The sequence below is a fragment of the Strix aluco genome, chromosome 3, assembly GCF_031877795.1.
Source record: "Strix aluco isolate bStrAlu1 chromosome 3, bStrAlu1.hap1, whole genome shotgun sequence".
Classification (NCBI taxonomy): Eukaryota; Metazoa; Chordata; class Aves; order Strigiformes; family Strigidae; genus Strix; species Strix aluco.
Window position 1 is genome coordinate 22614260 of NC_133933.1, and position 20724 is coordinate 22634983.

The 20724-nt window shown below is 45.0% G+C and overlaps 1 protein-coding gene across 1 annotated transcript; it reads right to left on the reverse strand.

Moving 5' to 3' along the window:
* Positions 1-12296: 12296 nt before the first annotated feature.
* On the reverse strand, positions 12297-18258 carry LOC141921692 (ankyrin repeat domain-containing protein 9-like). Its single transcript, XM_074820617.1, has 2 exons — positions 17138-18258; positions 12297-12909 (listed from the first exon to the last, which is right to left on the reverse strand). The coding sequence occupies exons 1-2, from the start codon at positions 18008-18010 to the stop codon at positions 12901-12903; spliced, it is 882 nt and encodes a 293-aa protein (XP_074676718.1). The 5' UTR covers positions 18011-18258; the 3' UTR covers positions 12297-12900.
* Positions 18259-20724: the final 2466 nt, after the last annotated feature.

Genomic DNA, 20724 nt, shown 5'->3' on the forward strand with positions numbered 1-20724 from the left:
TGACAGATACTGCAGCCCCCTTCAATTAGGAGAGTTTTAAGGCCTACTGCAGAAGCAACAGAATTAGTAAAAGTTAAAAAAAAAAAAAAAAAAGGTTAAGAAAGAAAGATGCTGTTCTGAGAATAGAAGCAAAAGCATATTCTGGTGTTTAGATCATTCAATTAAGTTAGCTGTGTGGATTAACCTTGCGGGGAGGTGACGTGAGCCTGCAGCCAGCTCCAAGAACTAATACTGTGTTGAAATGCAAATCTTGAAGAGCAATTATGCAAAAACTCTTACTAGGCAAGTTTGGGGGGGAAACCTTAAAAATAAATTGTAAAGAACAGCCTGACCAGAAATGAGGCAGCACTGTGTGGAATATCAATTGTGATGCCAGGGGAAAGAAATGAAAGGAATGTGTTAAGAATGTCAACTACGACCTGCTGTGAAACACTGAAGTTCCCCAAAGCATGAAGTGAGAGCAGCTAGCACTGTAAGCCACCAACCAGCTGGATGTATATCCGGCCCTTCCTACAGCCAAGGAGAAGAGCTGGGCATTAGAGATGCTTGGTCCAGGCCTGGGAGAGCACCCTCACCTGCAGGAGAGAGCAGGACTGCTTCCAGAGCATGCCTTGGAGGTTCGGTCTCTCACAGCTACACCACATACTACCAGAAACAAATGGGGCATTCTGCATCCCTGATTTTGCTTAGAAATAAAGACCAGGCCCTCTCTTCAGAACTCTGTAGCAAGGCTGGATTAGGTGAAAATGGATTCCCGGATACAGGCAGAGGACTTTTGTTGAGTTCTGCAAATACAGAAAACTCTGAGAGCCAAACCCTCTCATAACCTGTGAGCATTCACTGATCAGCTTTCTGACATTCATTTGCTCAGGATAAAAGAAGCATGCTTCTCTGTTAATGTTAAGTCCGACAGCAACGTAGCTCCTTGTCATGAACAAGTAACTTCAGGTTTTTTTGTGCACCTTGATCCACTTAGAGGAGAATTGCAACCTTTATTACTGCCTAATTTTCACAATTTACATGGACCAATTTTTGACCCTGGAGTAGATTAGTGCACTCAAGACTGCTGAAATGTAGGCTATTTGCTCATTACCCCTGAAAAGACAGAAACAGAGTCCAGTGAGCCCCTTCCTTCTGCCTATGCTTAATATTCCCTACGTGCTGCCTGTCCCAAGCTTGAGGAAGGGTGGTCCGGTAAGCTCCCAGCACCAGTATGAACAGCAGCTCTGGCAACAGTATCAGCCCAGCTGCTTTCTGGACTGGAGAATCACAAAATCAAGAGAGAAGAGCAACAGCCTTGTCTTTGATCAATTGCTGCTGCCTGGTTGGTCCCTTCAGAGAGGGTGATGTGACAATTCTCGGAGAGGCTGCCCGTGATCCCAGCCTGTGCTCTGTGTGTATTAGAGGAGCACTATCCCAACTTGTCTTCAGAGCTTCAGCCATGCAGCCTCTCTGCAGTAGTGCACTAGTAAGGAGAGAGTGTGACCACATACTGCCTACAGAAGCAGGGACCAGGAAACATGGTTGTTTTCCTCCGCATGTTCTGTTAATATCAGGAAGTAAAGGACCTGCCTGTTCTCCAGCACCTCAGTCTGGCATTTGGGAAGCAGGGGAAACAGTGCTCACGTTCCTTTGAAGAACACTTTGACTGTGATGGGGTTAAGAGAGAACCAAAAGGAGACACTGCTGCTGTAGCTAAATAGATGCAAACCTCCTTCCCAGTGCTGGATTGATGTGACATAAAATATAGAGTTGTAAACTCTGTAACCTCACGAACTAGCACAGTATAAGATTAGAGGCACCCCCTTAAGTCTGCTCCCTTGCATGTGTGCATCACAACACATCTCTGATGACATGATTATATACGGCTTCTAAAATAATATAATATCAGGCAGTTTTGTTCTACAGCCTTATTTATTACTTCTGAGTCTGTTGTCTCTATTTAATCTTTTCCTGCCTGGAAGAACATCACTCCATCAGTGAATCAGCATCTCCAGAGAGGAAACGAAATGGAGCCACGTTCATAATATACAGCAAATCGCTGTCTTAACACTCAGTTAATGTTCCATAGTGGATTAAGAATTATTGTCCTAGTATTTCAGCTTAGTCCAGATTTAGTGCCCCAGTGGAAGAATTAAGGAGTAGATGAAACAGTGCATGTAAAGCTAGTTTCCAGAGCAATAGAGGAGCATGTTGCTATCCCAGTCACTAAGGCAGGTATGTAAAAATCAAGGAGTTGTCTGTCACAAAGTAGTTCCCTTTTCACAAAAGCTTAAGTAAGGGGAGAAAAATGCATCTGGATACCACAAGAGATTTCAGCAGTATTGCTGGAAAGAAAACAAAGATAAGCTGTTTAAAGAAAATTATTTTAATGAGTGCAATTATAGACAGAAATATGACTAGTGCCTCCATGTGTTGTTATGGATCATGTGGTTAGGTACTGCCTGGATTGGCTACAAAAGACTTTACAGCAGCTGACGCACACGTCCTAAACCTTTATTCACAAAAGATTCCCCCTAGAGGTGAGGTCTTCAGTGACGATCTAAATTTGAGAGGGATTTTCTCTCGACTTTCTATCTATATCCAAGGAATATTCCTGCAGCTCCATATCTGGCCACTGCTCTCCCTTTCTCTTCTCTGCCTCTGACGTGCTCTTGCAGGTTGGTGATGACTAAGGGTTGTTGAACTGTGTGTGTTCTGATGAGATCTGAGCTGTAAAACCCAGGAAGAAATTCCCCCTTGGAGCTTCATATGATCCTCACTCTTCCTGCAGCTTCAAATATCAGCTGTGCAACCGTGAGCTCACACATCTGACTCACCGCTTGTAATCTATTTTTCTCAGCTCAGCTTTGCTTTGGCAATATTGCCACCCCCACGTCTCTTGCTGACTGAACACCAAGCAGATTAAATCCTGATCTTTCTCTTTGACTGTCTCCTCTTTTTCTCTTTTTTTTTTTTTTTGTATAACTAAGATGCTGCCGTGTCCCTTTTCCTTCAGTTAAGTAGCCAGAGAGCTCCGATTGTTCTCTATAATCTTTTGCACATTAGGCTATACTTAAATACCAACAATTCTTCTTTGCAATGTTTCTACAACCGGGGACAGATCATGCTCTTGCCCACTTTTACCTTATCTTCTGCCTGATGTTATCTCCCCCCTTACTGTCCTCTCTGACACTGCAGCCAACCCAAAAGTGCAGCTTCCAGATCAGCCTCATGCTCTGCATAATGACAGAATCATTAACACTTACTTTTCCCTCCTCAACCTTGATTTCCCACTACATTATTTTCTACACATCTCTGCTTTCCAACCTTTATCAACCTGCTTATCTGTTTCTGACATTTACTTTGCTGTTCTCCCCTCCATTCTGACAACAGTGCTGACTCTGAGCACCAAGTATGACTTGCTTGTCACTCTATCCTCTTCCTTTCTCTCATGCTGCTATGACGTAAGTGACATTTTTTTTGACCTGGCAGATCAGTGACTCTCCATTTGACAGTAAAGCTGTCTCTGTCCCAGGAGCCATGTGCAATGACACCCCATTTTCCTTCAATCTCTCTTCAAAACCTATTTCACTTTAAGACAGAGACAGACATCATAAAACCAGAATAGCCAAAATACACAACGCCATTGGGCTTGCTGAGGGGACTGCAGCCATGCATTTCTTCCTTGTGCTGCTAAAAAAAAATCCACTCAGTAACAGAAAGGGAGAAAATAATTCCTGTTACTCAGCACGGCATGATATACAGAGACTGAGAAAGAAACCTCAAGGTTTTAAGTCCATTCTGAACTCATGGCCTCTTCACTGAACTATACAATGTCTACGCTGAACTATACAGTTGAACACGCCACTACTGTCTCCATTACCATGAGCCATTTTACACACCCATTCCTGGGAGAAACACATGGGGCTGTCGGTTTCACTGGAATATGTGATGCATTTTCCACTGACCCTGTGCAAGCTAAGCAATGGCATAGGCTTACATGCTGCAATGTGTTGGTCTCTTATCCATTTCTATAGGTTAGATGTTTACTAACTGGACTAATTACATTTTCTGTTATCAGTTCTTCCATGTCTCGGCACTTGCTACTGTAAACTGATACCAGATATCAATCTTAAATATTCAGGAACTCTCCCATTGTTAGGCTGTGTCCTTCTGATCTGGCTTAGAGAAAGATGAAGGGAATGGAGTTTACGTATTACACTAACATGGGGTCTCTTCCCAGAGTCCCAGGCATGTCCAAGGTCATAACGTCTTCCTGTTACCACAACAGGCTTTCTGATGAGTCAATTCCTAACACTAGCAAATGGGCCATCACTTTGAACTTGGTCCCTCATGTTGCTGCTCAATGCAATTCATGCTATTTTGAAAGGGTCTGACCTTGACCAGAAAGCCGGCTGAAAAGTGCCTTTACAGAAGTGTTGGATTCAGGAAGAATAGGAATAGAGTTCTTCTGCTACTAGCTCAAGTCAATCATACATCAGTTCTGCTCTTCATTTTCCATGCTAGTCCATGCCTCATGACAGGAGACTGTTGGCCAAGAAAATGGAAGCACATTCTTCCCTGGCGAGGAGGTAGATAATGCTGCAAGTGTAGAAGAATGAAGTGGACTCTTATGAGATCTCTGGCCTGTGTTTTCCACCCTCAGTGTTCTGTGATTCATCTAATTAAGGTACATAGCCTGGAAAACAAGAGGCAATTTGGAACTTCTACTCATTAGCTGGGTATGAATGGGATTTTTTTTTTCCTCTTGACTGTCTTCATTTTATCTGCGGCAGTTCTTCATGACTCAGACTCCAGAAGGGCTCATGACTGTGTGGGTTGCCTCTGGCAAAGGCAAGTAGCTTGAAAGTAAGTGTCTGTCTGTCTGACTTTTACTTCTCTCTGAAAACAAACACTGAAAAGCCTATTCCCTGTGCTGCTGACCCAGCTGCCGTGTCTCGCCTGCTTGTTGGGTTACAAGATGATTAATCTCCTTCTACATAGTTCAGTACTTAAACCATATGTGAAGGGGGCACAAGGGCTTTCAGATAAAGCAGGGATAAAAAAAGACTTGTTTTACGCTTAATGAAGAAATAATTTCCTTAAGAACAAAAAGCTCCTCGCAGCCAGTGCTTATAAATTGCTTAATTGGAAATACACATAACAGTCCTATGAGGATTATCTGAGTGCTTCTGGCTGGAATTAGAGTCAGGAAAGAAAAGTTATTTTAGAGATACTAATAAAACAGGAGGTTGTGAAGGCTTCTGGGATATATACAGATGCTTTATTTTAGGCTTTGCATATAAAGCTGATTTTTAACTGATTTGTTATTGGTTTGCAAGCTCTGCTGATTAGCCTTGAGGCAGAGAGGAGTGAAAATAAAGGGACAGACCCCCAGATCAGAGAGTGATAGCTCCAGAAAGCTATACTGATTTTTGTTAGCTGAGACTTTAGGCTATCAGGCCTGCTACCACTGTCTAGGGAGCTATCTGAGATTTAATCAAATGTGCTAGAAACACAGCTAAAGACATCTCTGGCAGTACCTTTCCTTGCTCCTGATAGATATCAACCCCCTTGGCAATCCTTTGCTTTCTGTAGGAGACAACCATGTTCACAGGCAGGCTCTTTGCCCGGCCTCAGTGGAAATGCCTTCCTCCATGTCCTGCCACAGCCAGTCTTACCAGCCTCCTCTTCAGAAAGGGGAAAATGGTGGCTCCTGCAGCTCCTCCACCTCCGACTCCTCCGTCTATAATGAGCTTTTTTGCACAGGAGTAGTGCACCAGCACGACTGCCTCAGATGCCTTTTACACGCTTTGCTAAACACAAATATGGAGCCTCTCAGTCACCCACCACCAGCTTCAGCCACCACAGCTTCTCCTGTCCCTTGGAGACAGCAAAAATGGGAAATGGCTGACTGCTCTTCAGGACTGAAACTCATCTCTGCCCAGCGACCCCCACAAGACCTGTACAAAACAATTTGCTTCTGTTCATAGTGCTTTGTTTTGAGCCCCGCTCCATGTTCAACTTCTAGGCTGAGGCCCTTCTGTTGCAGGAATAAACCCCAAATCTTTGGTGGCTGACTTTAAAGGCACCTGCACCACCTTCCTGGAACTGGTTTTGCTTATTTGCATTGGGTTCGGACACTGCGTCCACAAGTTGTGCCACCATCCTCGACCAGGCGCGGTGAAGAGCGCACGGCGGCGGCGTCGCCTCACGGCCCAGTCGCCTCACGGCGGCCAACGGCCTCGCCTTCCCGCCGGAAAGGGCGCGGCGCCATCTTGCGGCCGGCAGCGGCGCGGCGGCCCCTGGCCCGCCTGAGGCGAGGCCGCGCTGGTTTTCAGGCAGCGGCACCCACCGGGATGCTCAGTTTTGTTCTGGAAAACACTGACAGTGTCGTGAAAAAAAAAAAAAAAAAAAAGAACCAGCCAATTGCGGTGTGCAAATGATCATCTGTAACAGCTGCACAGGTGTAAGAAGTTGCTTTACTTCTTCATGTGCCGCAGCTCTCGAAGCCAACAAGCCAGGGCAAGCCTGGGGGGAGGGAGGGCGGTTCATAATCCCCTTTTATTTTTATCCTGCCTTGCCCAGCTGAGTTTCCTCCATTTTATGAGTTAGAACCTTTATTTTCTCTTCTAATAAAAGGTGGCATTTGAGTTCAAAAGCCCCACAGGGCTCTTGTGGTACTGACGATGAAGAGAGGAGGAAGAAAAGGTCTAGATGGATCCACTTCAAAGCTATGGCGATTTGAGAACCGATGGTGAAAATGCAGGGAGCCATGTAGTGAATTAGACAAAAGCCAGGCAAAACTGACCTTTCAGGCAACCTGCAGAAACAAAAGAAGAAAAAACACTTTAAAGCATTTGAAATGTAAAACTTAAACACAGGGCTTTCATTTTAAAATACACTCTTTTTTTTCTTGCTTTTAGCTGGTGAGAGGATATTCATTAGCAGCTTTCTCAGGTTCAACAGTTTTTAGATTTTATTGAGGATGGTATAAAGGTCCACACGGAGAATAACAGCAGTAGCTGCTACAAACGAAAGCTGCAGTTGCCTATTAAAGTCTGTCCTGATCTTCCTAAAGGCAAGGAGTTGCCTTCCTGAATCTTACAGCAGTTACACCAGCAGGTCCAGCATGGGGTCTTGGTAACCACGCCAAAACCTGGCAAACTGGCACCAGCAACAAACTGGGACGTTGTTTTGCCCCAGTGTTACTTGTGGAGTCCTGCCTGGCTGAGGCAGGGTCTTTTTACCTAGAGAGCAAAAGAGAGAGTGAGAAAAAGAAGTAAGACTCATGTGGGTCCTCCTCTTTCACATCAGCCATCATGCTTGCTTGTGCTTTCATGCTGTATGTCATGTGCAGTAATTATTAGAGATTTAAATTTGGGTGTTCATTACCCCCAAGGCAGTGGAGTCAAAGGCTCAGGACATGATGGAAAAGGACTCCCCAGGTCTAAACATCAGCAAAAGGGGGCTCAGAATGGGCATGGACAGGTCTAGGTTTGGATTTTGTCATTTAATAGATGTTTTGTACTTGAAGGGATGATGATGATGTGTGTTGGGGTAAAACTGAGACCTTCTGAAACCTAGTTCATGTTTTCCAAAGAACACAAAGCACAAATCTGCTTCTGGAATCTGTTAATTCTGCAAAAGGAAGGCTGGGTAATTTTGTGGGAAAGCTACTCTCAGCCTCCCTGATCCCAAATTTGGGTTACTTACTGTACCTTACACCTTCCTGAAGCTCACCAGATCTGAGTCAGGTGGTCTAAGTAAGCATGTGGATTTCTGAGTGCTTAGGGAACACACCTTTAAGCAGAAACTTAATTTAGGCAGAGCTCTTTCTTCCTATCATTTCTGCTTTCCTTTCATTAAATCCCAAACTATGCATGGAATGTAATTTTATCTCTGTCTGTCACCATGCAGGGTTCTGCCGGCTGGCACAGAAGTAAGCCAAAGCCTGTAGCTATCACTGAAGCTCAGTTCTACCCACAGAAGGAGTCCCATAAAGAACATTTGATCAAGCAATCAACTATATCGGTGAGAAGTTCAGTGTCTGAAAATATATGCATCACAGCTGAAAATAGCATCTCTCTAAGGTTTGTAAATTCAAAAAAAAAAAAAAAAGACTGCTTACAGGGTCACTGCCTAACACCTTCCAGGCAGAAGAACAGAGATTTTTGTCCTGTAGTTGCTCATTTTCATCTTCAGTCAAAGCCTCAAAATCAGAAAAGACTTTTCAAAAATCTTGTCTAGATTTCCCTTGCAATCTCAAAACAATGTGCTTTACACTGTGATGGGAGTTGCTCCAGAGGGACAGGCATTACCTCATTGATAGAGACCCTATAAGTACTTCTTTCATTATGTGAGCCTAATTATGTTGGGTGCCATGTACACATAATACAATAATGTTCTTCAGAAAGTTTTGGGATGAAGTCAGTAAAGAGAGACAGAAGTCCAGTCCAACCTGTATTTGTCCTGGTACCAGAGACATGTATGTAGAATAAGGTTTTCAGATCTGTATATGCACTGCCATATTTTACAAGCCTAAAATCTAGCTTTTCAAGTCTTTAGTAGAAAGGACAACTGAATGGGGAAGTACCCCGGTGAGGTGTTGAGCTGCTCTGCTGACTTCCGTCCCACACTGGGCAACACTTCCATGCTGGGGGAGATACTTCTTTAAGCAGACTTTGTACAATTTATAAAAATCTTTAGGTCCTTCTGATGTACAGTGCTTTTTCATTCTGATGTCTCCTGTCAGAACAGATTTTTCTGCAAAATGTACTTTCATAAAAATTGAATTGTTTGTAAATGACTTATCTAACTTAAAAGGATAGAGAATAAAGGAGAGATCCAGTGGACATAATGTATTTGGATTCTCAAAAAGCTGTTGGCAAGGTTCCACACCAAAGGTTATTAAAGAAATGAAGCTGTCATGGGACTGCAGGAATTATTTCATGGAGTGAAAGCTGGTTACGGCCCAGCAAGCATGGGATTTAGCGGTTGGCATGAAGAAGAGCCAGCAGTGGAGTCCCCCAGGGATCAGTGCTGGAACGAATTTGGTTTAATATATAACCAATGACTGGAGAAAGGAGTGAACAGTGATATCTCTGTGTTTGCAGTGGTACTGGACTTTTTCAAGTATGCAAACACCACACATAGCAAAAGACACCTGAAGGACCCTGCTAAACTGAGTGGGCAAAAAGGTGACAGATGAGCTTCAATGCAGATAAATGTAACTTGCTGCAGTAGGGTGTTGTGGATGTGACTGTATCAACAGGCTCAAAAAAGAATTATACAAATTTGGGACATCAGATCAAAAGATGAATACTGAAGGAGTAGGCAAGGGTGGACCCAGCAGTGCGGTTTTATGGCCCTATTTTGACAAAAATTATGGTGGAAGAAAACCTGAACGAAGTTTCAGCTATCAGAATAGTGTGTTTTGATAAAGAAAATTTTTGTCTCTTGGTTTTGGGTTTTATTTTAAATTGTGCTACTATTGAGGAATTTAAATGCATGCTATTTTCATTGTTTTATAGTGCTTTAACTACAATATATGATAAAATATTAAAAATAAATTATAAATAAAATATTACAACATTATCCAAATGTTGCTATTCTTTAAGAAATATTTTGATAGATCTGGATTGGTTTTCTCCTTTGTAAAACTGAGTCCATACCAATTTTGATAGTTTGAATTTTCATTCCAAATCAGAATTGAAGCGTCTTTTGCAATATTGTAATTTTTGGTGGAATAGAAACATCAATTTCCAGTCAGTTCTAATGATTATTTCCTTTTCTAATGCTTGTCAGCCTCTTCTTCTCCCATTTCAGAAGTCTTCACTGTTATAAGAATATCAAGTCTGCTCTGTCTAAGGAAACAGTTATTTCTTGCATGCACATAATGTACAGCATGATAGAGGGGGGCTTGGTTCAGCATTACTAGAGATCTCCCCTGTTTAATTTTGCATCAAAGAACAAGATCTTCTACTGCTGAAGTTAAAAGCAACCTTGGAAAGGACTAATACCCCCTGCCTGGTTGCTCAGTGCCCCCATCCTTTGGGTGGCACTGGCACTGGTGTGACAGCACCTTGGCCCAGCTTTGCTGGGGCTTGCTTAGTCGAGGGCAGGAGTAGGGAGCTGGTAGGCAGCAGCAGGGTGGACCTGTGTCTCCGAGCCACTTATGCCAGTGCCTGCTTATGTCAGCTTGAACACTTCATGGCCATATTTCTCCATATGAGACAAAGACCATCTGACCTAGATGTCAGCCAATGTGTGGACAGTAAGGGCATTATATTGCCTCAGTTTTGAGGCTGGTACCTGACGTTCTCTGTCCCTGAAGCCAAGCTCCAGGATAAAGTGGCAGGGGGTGGTTTCTGTGCTTTTGTGGTTCTCGTAGCTTGTACTGCAGTTTGAGATTCTCCAGACTATTCTCCCTATTTCTGTTTAACTGTAGGATCTGCTTCCCAGAAGGGATCTTGCCATACTGCCTCTCCCAATACTTTTCTTCCCTTCTTTTCTCTTAGGTTTTCTTCTGTGAGTCTGACAACTCTGTGATAATCATTCCTCCTCCTCAGAGCTCTGCAGAGGAATATGCCCATCTGATGGCGTGGGTGGGCATAGCTGGTGTACAGAGCACAGCTATCTTCTCTCTGTATGTATTCATGAGATTCACCAAAAGCCTTCCCACTAGCAGTAAACCTCTGCTTCACAGGAGATCCACAGCAAAATACAAACACACTTTACTAGAGCTGGAACTGGGACCCAGTCAGGAAAATTGTGATTGATTTTCCAATTCAAGCAGCCTTTGGGAGTCACCCCCCCGAGAAACCTGGCTTCAGAGTGGCTTCCAAACTGCTAGAGACAACTGTGGGCGTCTTTGGGAGCTGGATCCTGACAGCCGCGCAGTCATCCATACCATCAGCTGAGTGTGGTGGTGCAGCAAAGCGCACTGCCTGCTCCCAGAAGGCGTTGCTGCTGTGCTGACCAGACAGACATGGGCTAGTATGGGACATGCCAAACCTATCATCAGCTGCATTTGGGGTGACTCACTCAAGTAACTGAGGTGTGGGCAGGATTTTGGTCAATGCGTCATCTGCTTCTGACACTGCTTCCCTCCGCGCAAGGGAATACACCCATTACATTTCTCTCTATTTAAATACTTGTCTTGCTGTCTGCTGGTGCGTGGGCTACAACTAACTACAGCTGTAAAGAACCTGATACCTAGGTGAGACTGGCTCTGAGGGATGCATCAGCCCAGGGCTCCCGCAGCTGCCAGAGCCGCTCACTAGTGCCCTGGCGGTCAGCCTCAGCAGAGCTGCTGGGGCATGAGAGAAACTGAATCAGATTCTCATTCTCAAATACAGGAAGGGTGGAAGCAAATAAGTCAGAAATACATCTTTGGTGACCACATTCTAGTGCTGAAGTAGTCAGGTCTAAATCTCCCACTACGAAGGCAAGGAGATAGTCTTGGCCTTTAAGTGAGATCAGTGAAACAATTCCCCTTTCTGCCTTCTTCCTTGAAACCAATAACTTATTATGCAAGCACAGGCTAAAGTACTAACTCCTTTGGTTGTATCTTGTATGTACTAGTGCGCATTGAGGAGATCTGTGGGTACAGTTGGCGGTGGAGTCCAAGCCCTGTGATCATTGTCATCATCAAAACCAGCTACCCGTCATCTGAAACACTGGGTAGCTTTTTTTGGCAGGGCAGCAGAGAAGCTGGGCGGTCTGTGTTTGTGCACAGAAGCTGGTGGATCATTACCCCAAGGAGAGCACAGCGGGTGCGAGGTGCGCATCTGCTTGAGGGAGGACCCTGAGCAGCAGCTGAGCCTACAGGAGAAGTTGGAGTTGGTGCTGCAAGCCTTGCTGGGGCATCTTTCCATACAAACAAAAACCTTAGAAAGGAAAGGAGCCTGTCGATGGCATACAAACCAGACAGGGAAAGGAGGCTGCTGCATCGTTATATTCACTGGAAACAGCTTTGTCATAAGCTCCTGTGAGCTGAACTCAAACCTAAAAGATTAAAATCTCCAAAACCAATTACCATTCGCCCCTGTTGAGCCTCTTCTTCAGATTCATCACCACCTTGCAGCAGATCTTGAAATGTGGGTTCACCTCATCACTTGGGGTCATCCTCTGACAACACAGCCAGCTATTGCAAGCCTGTGAAGGAAAATATTATCTTCTTCAGCTCACATTTTTGGAGGTAATGGCTCAGCAGTCAGAGTGAAACCATCAAACACCAGGATAAGCCAAAGCAAAAGCAATAGATACTGGTGGGTGGTTTTGACCGACTGGCTAATAAAAGACACATCACGTTTATACTTCAAGTTTATTATAGTAATACAATCAGATTTTCACAGATAATATACCTAATTATATCAGGGTATGTATATATATTTTATTCCCAGCATGTTACAATCTTTTTATCTTCAATCATGCAGTGAGTAATGTATGAACACAATTATATGGAAGATTTTTTTTTCCCTAAAAAAGAGAAACCAAAATTACAAAAGTATGGCTTCATAAGAAAGTCATATTATACAACGAACATTCATTTGTACTTGGGCATGGCAACATTCAGTCTTAATCGGTGAACAGCATCTGTCACTATCATGCTGATTCTAAAAAAGCCAAGGGAACTGGGAACAGGGAAATGCCCATCGGTGTTAAAGAGATGGAAAATAAATATCTATATACATTCACAGTACAAAAAATGTAAAAAATGTTTTCAGGGATTAAGCGTCACATTTATTTATATGCTGAAGTCAGAGTTATGGAGCCTTGAAGAATATAACTGCACAAACAGTTTCTGTTTTCCTTTAGACCAACAAACATCAGGAGTGATGCAATTGACTTAAAAAGCGTTACTTCAGGTGTAAAGAGGTGTAACTGAGGTCAGAATCTGGCCTGTCCTTCCTGCTAATGGTGCTGCAGAAATAGACAGAAGCATAGGGTTAGGAAGTCAAAGGCAGCTGAATTTTGCTGGCAGCCCAGAGAAAAGAAAGACAAAGATGTATCTTTAATAGATTTTATTTAAAAAAAAAAAAAAAAAAGGGATTAGAGAATAAAATGTGGCCACTATCACAAACCCGTCTCTGGATGATTGTGGTTGTTGCGAGCAGAAGCCCTTGTGCTTGGTGTTCAGAGGCCAAACACCCATTTCAAGAGCAAAGCTGCTGCCTCTTTACAAGAGAAGAAGAAATGTCCTTACCTGTTAGCAGCACAGAGCTTGGGACACACACTTATCTCGTGAAAAGGCTGCTTTCTCAAGGCAGTGATCACGGATGTGTGCAAGTACTGGAGCCGGTAAGTATTGTAAGTCAGTTACGAATTTTACCAGGAGAGGGCAGACAGAGACACAGACGTACATATGCACCACATGCACCCACACGTTTACACACACAAAGACACACACACGTACACGTACACGCACACACCAAGTTGCTCACTGTGCACACTGAAGTGATACTCATCGAGACTTAAGTCACACACATAAACACACAACTCGGATCCTTACAATGCTACTCCTCAAAACTGAAATTAAAAAGATGTAACCTGCAGAGCCAACCTGTAATCCAAAAATTAGCAAAGACTTTACCCTCCCCCTTTTCTCTCTTGCCTTTATTCTTTTTCCAAGTTCAGAAATACAGATCTTAGCTACACTTACTCAGTATCTATATATGCAAAATGTAAACATCACTACACAGCACCTAGCACCTTTTTGATTAACAAAGTCACTAACATATTTGTCATGCAAGCATAGGGATTTTTCAAGACTACGGACCGTCAGGTTGCAGGAAGTGTGGAAAATATTTTGAGTTTACTTCTGCTGATGACCTGGCATGGAAAGAATGGAGAAAAAAATTCAACACAGATGGGGTTGAGGTAGATTTGGCCATATCTGATGTAATGTCACTGTACTGAGCAGGAAGACAAATGGAATCTCAAACTAACAGGCAGGTCACCACAAGATAAGCAAACCAGGATTAGGGAGAAGATTCTTCCATTCCAGCAGAAAGACACGCCATCCTGCACTCGTATTACTACAGGTGATGAAAAGGGTTGTCACCACAATGCTAATGGCCCTACACTCTGGCCCAGCAGGACTGCTCGTGGAGGTCCGATGGGGGCTCAGCATGAGGGCCAGCTGGTGCTTGAGCTCTTGTTAAAATGATCAGGAAAAGGAGGAATGAGAGGGCTGTGGAGTGATCATTCCAGTGTGGGTAGCTGCCTGTTGCCCACTGGGCTGTGCACACCAGAATTTTTGCATGTTGGCCAACAGCAGGACAGCAGCTTTTTTCCAGGCTGTGGTACCAGGCATGGATATACCTCAGAATTTGAGTTTCTCGAGCAGTTGCTGAGAATCTATCTCTTATGCTCTGTCTGGGCCAGTGGATAGAGGGTAGCCTCCCACATGGACAAAAGCATGCACTCAAGCATCCTGGTGCCTGCTACAAATCCACCCAGAAAGCCTGAAGTGCCTGAACCCTGACCTTTGCAATGATCCACAACTATTACGGTCAAAAAGAGATCCCTGCACCATTTTAGATCCACTTGCTCCCAGTGGGTTGCTTTGGCTCTCTGGGTACAGCCCCCTGACTTACTAGAAAGTCCTACCTCATTAGTGTCAAGAATCTTTACCTGCCTCCTTTGAGTTGTAAATCGAACAGCCTTCCCCTCCCTCCTGTCTTTTCTGAAACTCTTTATAGCACCGAAACTCTCATGGTTTCAAGACAGTGCAATAACAGTTGACGATTTCCTTTGCCTCCTTCCCCAGGATCTCTGCTCCTGGGGCCTAATTATTATTCTAATAATATCCATCACCAGCCTCCTCCGCCTCTCGCCCACCGACATCCGGATGAGATACCGCATTGCTGCTGGGGCAAACCCACTCCTGCTCCTCTGGACTCCAGGGGTGCCACAGGGGCCGTGCTCTGCACAGCTGCTCTCGTCAGCCTTGGGCAGCGAGCGCCTGCTTTGTCCTCTGTCTCCAGCGCTGGGTTTCTGGGGGCTGCCAGGGCTGGGGAGCCTGCAGGGCTTGGCAGAAGCAGCTCAGCCAGGACTTATAATGCAAACCGGCCTTCGGCTCTGCTTTGCTTCCCAAGCTGTGACAGCCCCCGCCTGCGGCAGAGACTGCCGAGCAAGCAGCCTCTCCGCAAAACCCTCGCCTAAGGTCGACCCTGTATTTCTCCCCACCGTTCACACCCTCCCCCATCGCACAAGGAGGAATAGAGGACACAGATGGGGAAAGACATGCAAGTCCCCAGGGGCAGGGGTGGAAGGACACTGCAGCACCAGGGATGTGGGATTTCAGGAGAAGGGTTAACCCCTTCGTGGCCTGCTTGGCACTTTTAGGGCTGGGCTGACATTTTCTCCATCTTGCAAGCAAGCCTGCATCTTCACCTAGTGCAGCGTGGGCAGCACTGGCACCGAGGTGCTTCCACGGCACGTGGAAAGGGATGTCCGGGAGGAGCATCCTGGTGTCTCTGAAAGGATGTTCCCGTTGGCTGCGCCCCGCACGTTGCACAGCCTCGCAGGAAATCTCCACTTGGCTGTGGCTGCCATCGCCAGCGTCCTGGCACACGGGAGGTACCCGCGCACAGGGAGACCAAGTGGAAGCGCTGATGCTGATGGTGCTGATGGAAAAAAGGAAAAGGGTGCAGCTCCAGCACAGCCGCCTTGGCACAAGCAGGGAATTAGCCAGATGGTTTTGCACGGAGCAATTGAGATGTGAATGCACATCCTTTCTTAGCCAGAGCCTTGCTAAAAAGGGGTTTGTGCCCCACAGCCTTTGGTTCCAAATTTATTTAAAGAGATGAGTAATTTCGTCACTGCTGTTCAGTACGGATCTGGGGAAATGGGTTACGCTACTTCAGCAGAGCAGAGGGTTGTGCTGACAAAGAGAGAACACTGGGGTCCAAAATAAGGGATGTCCCCCAAAGGGAGTTGGGATCCTGCCACTGCTCCATTGGTGCTGAGCATGACCAGGAGAGCAGGACCAGTGCCTTGAACAGACAGGGCTCTGCCTGGGCAGCAAGGCGCAGAGCCCCCCCCAGAAAGCAGGGCAGCCCCAGCTCCGCCTTCTGCAAACACACCCTGCCTGCAGTGCTCAGGGGAGTCAGTGGGAACTTTTTGTATTTTCCAGGATCAGGCCCTCTCTCTGGACCCGGGTGGCAAAAATACTCTAATTGACAACAAGTGACAACTTCTAACAGCAGAACATCACACCCCAGCTTAGGATAACTAGCAAATGCTGGTGGCTCTGAGACCCCCTGGTAAATCAGGTTAGTGAGCTACATCTCTTGTGGAGGTACGTTCAACCTAAAACACAAGTCAAGGGGAAGAACAGGGCTTCCACTGGCCCTGCTCTGATTTCCATTTGTTTACTGGACAGCAGGGAAAATGGTTCCTTCCCCATTGCACAAGTCTGTAGAGGCATCAGGACTGGGATTGCCTTTAACCCCCTCACTCCCAGGTAAGATAGGATGCTTTCTGTTAGCTATGCTGCGGGTCTCTATCCCCCCCACCAGGAATATACACTCGCTGCCCCTCTCTGAACTCACGCCCTCCAGCTATGACCTGTTGTAAAGCAATTCAGAAAAATCAGGTACCCTGCAGAACTGCCTCTACGTCCCTGCAGCATCAGCCATGGACTTTTTGGTTATCGCTAGATGATGCTAGATCATTGTTAGAAAGGAAACCTGATGTTTGAACCCTGTTGGCATGGGATGGTGTTTCTCCCAGCTCTAGCAGAACACAGTCCCATAGTTACACCATTTGAAAATCCCACTGGGCACGTAGTTCCTTTTTACCCAGGTAAGTTACACAGGAGACAGTTATCATATTGGGAATTCAGATACACTGGTACCAGCTGACAGCTAAGAAACCAAACATAACACAGTCTCAACTACCCTTAACCCTTCACATGCACAACAAAACAGAAAACAAGGAAGGCTTTTGCTTTTAAAAGTGCTGTGTCTGCAATCTGTTAGAAAAGACATTTAAAATCTTGTCACAAAATATTGGATTTTCCAGCATAGCCTAATAGGTTAAGTACTAAAATCACACTAAAATGCAGAGGGTGGTGGATGACCATCTCCCCTAAGTTGCCTTTGAAAATCCAAGACCCAGCGAATAGTCAAGGAAAAACATTTACCACATTTTTTGTCGGTAGCTTTTTGCCATAGGATGGTAAGGGCTTTAGTGCCTGAGGTATAGGTAGTTCCTGGATGCTTTTAGGGAAGTGGGAGGGGGGAAGAGTCTGGAGAATAGTTTGCATAGCTTGCAAATATAAAGAAGCAGGTGTGTTCCCCACCAGGCTGTTGAATTTGTCTTCCCCCAGCAAAGCTGTCCAGTGGTCCGGATGCTCCTGCAGAACTTTCCGCATCTTAAACTGTGGGTTGGGCATGAAGAGCAAGAGGTAGTCGAGGCAGAGCTTCTTTGATGCCACATTGACTTTGGAGTCCCACATCTGCTCCAGGATGACATCCAGTGGGGTAAGCCCTTTACTGTCCTCTATCCTGGGAGAAGCTCCATTCCCGAGGAGGATGAGGACTGTCTCTGACCTCAGCAGTTCGCAGGCAAGATGCAGGGGGGTTTTCCCATCTTCCAGATGAAAGCAGCCAGTCCTATTGATGTACGAGTTCAAGCTGGGGAGCTTGTGTGCAATTTTGATGATCAGCCCCAAGATATCTCTCCTGTCATATGTGACCGCCATGGCCAAGTGAGGAGCAGAGGATGGGCAATAGCAGAAGTGTTCCCCAGGCACCTTGAGAGCCTCCTCTGGAAAATGAGACAGCAGATACTGAGCATAAGGCAGGTGGTTATGCACCACTGCATAGAGAAGGGCTTCTGAAGGTGAGTAGGTTCTTAGGCTGGCATTTTCCTCCCAGTAAAAATACTCCATAGTTCTCATGTCTTCCAGCATCCACACAGGCTTGTGATCTCTCACAGCCTGGTAGAACATATAGGATAAGAACTTGCAGTGCCTGCTCTGATCATCCTGCAGGCTGGCCTGGTTACTGGCCATGGCTCAGCAAATAAAGAGCAGCTCCACGTAAAATCACTCCAGACTGTAAGATGTGTGCACTTGGAATGCAGATCCCGATGCTGCTGCAACCTTCAGGCTGTCATTGCTGCCTGGACTGCACTAGCTGGAATGCATGGGCTGATCATCTCCACCCATTCATTGTTTTTCCCCTCACTGCAGTGGTTTTGTTTAGGTAAGCACAATCCCACAGGCTCGGTTAACCCATGCCATGCAAGCAGATGGTTAGTAAGTACATCCCGCTCTGCGCGTGGCACAGGTTACTGGAACGCTGTCAGACTGTGAGTGATTTTATACACACAGCTAGAGAGAAGAGAGGGAGAGACTAAAATTAGCTTGAGAGGTGAGGCGGATTTCTGTCTGCATTTCATGTCTAACCAGATCAGCTCATACATTGCAGTAAGTGCAATAGCAGTATTCGTCTATTTTTTGTATGTCACTCACACACACAGCTCATTATAGAGTCAAAAATATGTAGCAGTGTAAAATGCTCCACAGCTGATAATACACACGATTATATGCTCAGGAAATCAAGGGATTGGGACTGTAGCATTAGGAAGGGATCCCTATTTTATAAATAATGGTATGGCTAGCCACTTAGGAGACACTCATGTTAATGGATTGTCTATAAGGCATTAGTGATGTTTAAGATCCCAGCATTAATCTCTGCAGAGAAAAGAGTAGAACAGTATGTAGATTAACTATGCCCAGAGTCATAAAGCATATTCTCGGTTTAAACGCCTGCCTTTGTTTAGCAAGGAAATATCTGAAGTGCCTCTCAATTGCACAGCAAGTACATAAACAAAAGGTTAATGGCCAGACCCCACTGGCGGATGGAGAGCTTTGATCTAAACATTTCTCAGATGTCACCTTCCAGGACTGGGGTCAGAGCCAGTTGCAATGGGGAGAAGTGGGATTAAGCAATCAGATTGGTGCAATGCCCTGGTAAAACACAGAGGACCCAGGCCTACAGGCTTGAGGGGGTAGTGCCTGTTGGATGAGGCAGAAGGACCTGACCAAAATTAAATTCACAGAAAAGAAACGAACTGAGCACACTTTATAGCAACTTGAGTTTACGGGAGGAGGGCTTCCATGCATCTTATAAATCAACCGATTGCAGTAAGATGGTATCTCACCATCTTGATAAGAAAACAGGGAAAATACAGCAAATCTAGAATTCTTTTTTCATTTAGCAAGGAGACAAACATATATTCAGTATATTCAAACTAAAGAGTATTCAAGTATTAAATCTGAACATCTCCAAATGATGTCTGGGGTCATCCAACGAGACAACCAAAGCCACTCACAAAACTGGGCTTAGATCTAGCACATCTTCCAAAGTTCTGGATGTTCCAGTCATTTCATTTTAGGGTCAGTTTTCATATGGTTGGAATAAACAATATATGTCCAATTTTTGCTCACCTTTACTGTGGTTATGCATGGAAATGCTGCTACATAGGTCTTATACCCATGGTCATAATAAACCATGTGTATGCTCAGGGCCAGATCCAAAGCCTGCTGGAGTGCACAGCGAGGCTCCCGCTGACTCCAGCATGCTCTGGGTCAGGCATTAGTCGAGCACTTGGAGACACACATTTTGTTTCTCCAGTTGCTAACCCAAAGCATCTGAAACTTGGACTTATGTACTCAGAGGAGAGGTGAATTAGTATTTAAGTGGATAGCCTCTTTTGCCTAAAGCTTTCACATGGCTTTTCCTACTAGTAAATCATGACTATACCATAGGAATTACATGGATTTCATTATTTCCATGTTGCAGGTACTGGAAAACACACACAGACTTTACATAGCTCAGTTTTACAGAGCGGCTCACGGATGGGGCTGGGCACTGAACCGGGAATTGCTGTGTCTTTGCCCAGGGGTTTTAGCCATTAAGCAACCCTCACCTGCTACAGGTGTTAAGATAAGGCTCCCCAGGGAAGTGGTCATAGCACCAAGCCTGTCAGAGTTTAAGGAGTATCTGGACAATGCTCTTAGTCATATGGTTTAGTTTTAGGTAGTCCTGTGAGGAGCAGGGAGTTGAGCTTGGTGCAGAGACACACAAAAGTCAGGAGAAGAATACTCAGCAAGTATTTCCAAGGAAGAGGGAAGCCGAAATCCCAGAATTAGGAATGGCCACCAGGCTTATAGCAATCACCTCTACAGGATGGGTCCAGGATGTCCAGGATGTGAAAACATCTGTAATTACAGGTTAACTTGTAATTACAGGTTACACTGTAATTCTGCCCAGGAAGCCCAGCACAAAACTAGGGGAGCCCTTTGCATGGTTTGCTCACCTCTGCGTGGTGTTAAATGGCACAGGTCTGCCTGCCATGGTGGCTCCTGTCCTTGACCTGTTTTGTTTTTTTCCAGCAGTTTAGAAAAGCTGAAGCTGAGGGCACATGTTTAATGGCAATGCATCTCTTTTATTACAAGCATAATGCATCTGTAAAACATTATAGATCCATTAGAAATGGAAGACATTAATGTGGAAAGCTTTACTGAGGAACTGGAAGAAGATTAGGAGTTTGGAAGTTTGTGTTTATTTCTTTGAATTTTGATCTATGGCTAAAAATAATGTATTCTAACTCATAACGTATTTGTTGTGGCTTCCCTTTTGGCCAAAGTGCAGTCTAGAAGGTGAGCAGAATCAGTTTTGACTCATCGAGAGAGAGTCCAAGGGAGCAGGAGCAGTTTTG